Source organism: Grammomys surdaster, unplaced genomic scaffold, assembly GCF_004785775.1.
Source record: "Grammomys surdaster isolate TR1022 unplaced genomic scaffold, NIH_TR_1.0 185878, whole genome shotgun sequence".
NCBI classification, from domain to species: domain Eukaryota; kingdom Metazoa; phylum Chordata; class Mammalia; order Rodentia; family Muridae; genus Grammomys; species Grammomys surdaster.
This window is the reverse complement of record NW_021623689.1, coordinates 1-4584: the sequence shown is the minus strand read 5'-3', so window position 1 is coordinate 4584 and position 4584 is coordinate 1. Positions and strand designations below refer to the sequence as shown.

General features: G+C 45.6%; 1 protein-coding gene across 1 annotated transcript; it reads right to left on the bottom strand.

The window, feature by feature from the left end:
- Window positions 1–1537: 1537 nt before the first annotated feature.
- LOC114615890 (deleted in malignant brain tumors 1 protein-like) lies at window positions 1538–4476 on the bottom strand (the record flags this gene model as incomplete). The annotated part of the gene is made up of 3 exons (XM_028761489.1): window positions 1538–1861; window positions 3113–3142; window positions 4268–4476. Coding segments are annotated over 3 exons (563 nt in total), but the record flags the coding sequence as incomplete, so codon positions are not given.
- Between the last annotated feature and the right edge of the window lie 108 nt (window positions 4477–4584).

Below are 4584 nucleotides of genomic sequence, written 5' to 3'. Positions count from 1 at the left end.
GCTGGTACATGGGATGCAGGGGCCAGGAAGTCACTGTGGCTGGGAAATAAGGACTCATCTTATACAGAGCCAGGAATAACCTAGACCACACTCATGGATGCCCACCTCAGGAATAGTAAAGTGGCCCAGACCCACTGGCAACTTTCATCCTCTCCTAAATGTTGTCAGGAGAACTCTCAGTTGTCCCCCAACACACAATCCATGGATAAGATGATGGTTTGCCCAGAATAGATCCTGACAACACCAGGAAAGTACTGCTTAGTAACATAGATCAAGTCCTAAAACCATCTTATTCCACTGGGCCAGGCAGGAGGGTGATGTGAGCTCCTCTGAAGGTACTTTTCTACTTTAAGGAAAATGCAGGTGGTTCTGGGGCAGCACTATCTCTTTGATCCCTTCCCATTCTGTAGTCACTGCCCATACTGTGAGCAGAGCAGAGGAAGGAGGACACATGGGAAGTAAAGGAGAACTGGACTCACCTGGCCTGGGAGAAGTCGACTCAGGGTCTGTGGGAAAAAGAAACCATGGTAGATCAGAATGTGACTAATCTGGAACCTGGGTGGGTGACACTGGGCAGAATTTGCATTAAGCTGTGCTCATTGTCCCCCACAGAGAAGGAATTGGAAGCCATCTATTCTCCCAGGAAGATGTTGTATGTGAGAGTCAATTAGTATCCTACCTTCTTGTCCTTCTCAAGCTGACAAATGTGTCTGGACAGGGTAACAGATGAACTTAGTATTTCATAACCGTCCAGTGATTCAGATGCTAAGTGGCCTTGTCCAGGCCAGTTTTTTACATGGAACCATCTAGGTCTCAGGGTTAGGGTTAGGGTTAGGGTTAGGGTTAGGGTTAGGGTTAGGGTTAGGGTTAGGGTTAGGGGTTAGGGTTTTAGGATTAGGATTTTTGGTTAGGGTTTTAACATTATGGTTAGCACTATGGTGTTAGGTTTTGGTTTGTTGTTAGGGTTAGGGTTTGGTTATATTTAGAGTGTAGTTACAGTGTGCTTTGTTATTCCCTCCAAATGGATTGGAGGTAGAGAAATGTAAGGGGTTCTTTTCTCAAATACATATATCCCTTTCGTATCCTAAAAATCTCTATGTACAAATGCATATTCACAGTGCTAGCGAATAAGCCTCATTCTGAAAACCTTGGGAACTGGACCAGTCTGAATAGACCAGTCTTCTCAAAACACTTTGAACTGGTATATGCTCGTTGATAGAGTATATTCCTCAGTCTCTAGACTGCAGTGTTCTCTATCCCCCATAACTCTCCCATGCGAGAAGAAGCACTGAAACCAGTGATTTTCTCCATGAATCTTCTAACAGAAATAGAAATGAAAATGATTGATGTTTCTCAAGTGAGGGTTACCAGTGACAATTTCCACAACCAGCTTTGTTGAAAGAGGCAAAACTCCCTCCCAGTAAAGAAATAAGGCAATTTCAATAACAAAAAAATCACATTCATTGAGGGGTAAGATCCAGGGATAAGAAGGACTTTCATCCTGGAAGAAGACAGTAGAGGTTTTCACCCAACTCACGTGAGCAGATGACTCCTGCATCCTCAATATGGCGACAGTTATGGAAAAGCCAGCCAGAGTGACGACAGTTCCACAGGTGAGATTCATATCCCGAGCAAGACACATCATCAAGGACAATGAGCCCTGAGCCCTGACCGAACCAAGCATTTCCCGGGGCAGACAGAGCAGAGCCACAACCGAGCTGTCTGCAGACCACATTGGCATCATTGATGTCCCAGCTGTCATCACACACAGTGCCCCAGGAACCTCTGTACAAGATCTCCACTCGGCCCTCACACCGATTTGTTCCATTTGCCAGCCTCAGCACCAATGAAGAATCATTTCCTGAGATGAAGAGACACTCATTAGGTAAGTTCCACCAACACCACAGTCAGGTGTCACCTGTACTCATGGTGAAAGGCTTTCCTTGAGTCTCGTGACTCCTCACCTGGCAGGTGATTGTGGGTACCAAGCCTTTAGATTCCTGGTGCAAAGTTTCTGCACCCTGGACACAAAGGACCTTCAGGCATAATTAACACCTATCTCAGGGGCTATTTCAGGTGCACATGTGTTTGCTGATATGGGTGTCACTCTCTCTGGAGAACAGAGAAAGTCTACAGGAAGAACTATGTGCTCTCTGTATATTCCTGCTGTTTAAATGACAGAGTCCAGGACTTAGGTCTTCTCTCAATGCCATAGTGTTCTTAATGGCACAGGTAGTGTTTGCCAAAGGCTCACACTGAAGACTTCAAGCCCTGATCATGAGTCCAGTCCTGTAAGGGCTCAGACTAAATCTGTTTAGTAGTTCTGGGATGGAGTAAATACAAGGTAGATTTTTGTAAATGGAGTGGATCACTGCACAAGTACACAAGAAAGATAAGCTCGATCTCTTATTCCTTTCTTTCTCCTTGTCTTTCTGAGCTGCGCTCATTCACAGACTTCAAGAAGATCCCAGAATACCTGTCTCTTTCTAAACTCATGGTTGAAAACAGACTTACCATAAGGATATGTTGTAGGGCACCAATTTAGGAGGAAAACAAAGACAGATTAGAAGAAAGGCTTGTGCATCCAGCTTCTGTCAAGGGACTCGTGGTTCAGAGCAGATAACATTGGACACAGAAGCACTGTATCTGAATAAAAGACTGTCCATGCCCTGAAAGCAAGTGCTGGTCCTAACCATGCTGCCATGGGTCCCTCAAATTGATAGTGAGGTACTCCTGGGACCCAGGACAGATAGAATTTTGTCATGAATGATGAAACTGGCAAAAAGAATTATGGCATCTATACCTTAGGACCCTGAAAGGAACAGTTTCCTGTGCCCTATGTCACATGACTGTTGCAAAAGATAATGCTTTCTCAAATCATTTCACAGGAAGTAACATTTAGCAAACTGGATTAAGTGCTGCAATTCTCATATCCCACTGAGTCAAGCAGAGGGTGAGCTTAAATCATGCATGCTGCCTTTTTATTGCATGGAGAGTGCTGAAGGTCCTTGGGAAGACAGAATACTGGAGTCCCACCCACTCTGTAGCTGTTGGCCATGGCCAGAATAGAGAGGGAGAGGATAGAGAGGAGTTGAAGGAAGTCAGGACTCACCAGCTATGGTCGGGAATGTCGTTGGAGGAGCTGTGAGACAAAGAAGCAATGTCAGAGCCTTGAAGAGAAGTTGCCTGGCCTGCTCCTGGGTGCATGACACTGACCATACCAGACTGAGTTGTACTCATCTGCTACCTCAGGGGAAGGGTGTGGCCATACACACTGCCAGGAAGATGCTACTCATGGGGTCACTCAGGACCCACATTCTACTCCCACCTCACAAAGAGATGTGTTTCTGCATATGTTGACAGGATGGATCCTGTAGTTTGTGATTGTCAAGTGAATCATAGGTAACTACCCCAAGTCCAGATCAAGTCCTTACATTTGAATATTCTGGTCTCTTAGTACATCTCCAGCCACACTAGCCATGAGGCACAGATCTGGAGGGATTTATAGTCATGAACACAGACTCTACCTTAGTACCTGAAAACCTGTACAGAGACACACATCTACATAAAGGCCCAGTGAGGGAACGTGTGCTTAGTGTTCCCTTATGGGGAACCAGAGACAGAAATTGACACAAGCAAAATGTTTTGTCAAATGATCATTTTCTCGAGTAATAAAGCAACTCCATAGCCAAGACTAGCAGCAACATCAAGTCAGGTCTTTATCTCAGGACAATGTCCAGCCTTCTGCTCCTTGCTGAACAAGAGACCTTAGGTATCGGTCATAAGCCCTTCTCCATCACACTCAGAGGTCTACATGGCATCTCTGACTAAGAACTCAACGTCTGATTCAATGTTCTGTCCATCTTCATATCCTATAGTCTATCCTTCTTCAGACAGTAGCCAGATGTGCTTGGTCCCAGGACATGACCAGTGTCTCACACTTTGGAAAGGTCACAAAGGTCCAAGCATGATGTCATCAACCATTCCTGGCACTGATTCTTCACTCTTTGTTGAACCTTTGCCTTTTTAGTCTCTGATGATGACAGTGATGCCATTGTACATCCCATCAGCCAGTGCTGGCCCAAGCCTCTCTTTCTGACAGTCAGAATCCAAGACTCTCTGATCACAGTCCCTCTCAGCAAGCAGAGGACCCAGGGTACCACTCTATTGCCCTTGTCACAAACTCACTCAGGAGTGTTGAGGATCAGACGTCTCCTTGTAACATCTCCGATCCCTAGTGGACATTCATTCTCACAATGGAACTTACTTGTGCCTGTGCTGACAGGGATAGAGTAGTAGACAGCCTGGAACCCTGTCCTGGTCACACTGCCATCCGAGATGAAGACTACAGACATGAAGTTCCAGGTTGAGGTGAAAGATCCATTGAATCCATCACACACCCGAGCAATGAGAGAAGAATTGTATTCGGGGCCATCATAAACCAGGATATAGTCATAGCCGCAGCCTCCTTCAAGCCTGAGGACACAGAAGATACAACAGTCTCCTTTTCTGTGTCTGGAATATGGTTTGAGGGCTTACATCTCAGGGACCATTGTCCTGATCACACTGACTGAATACATCACT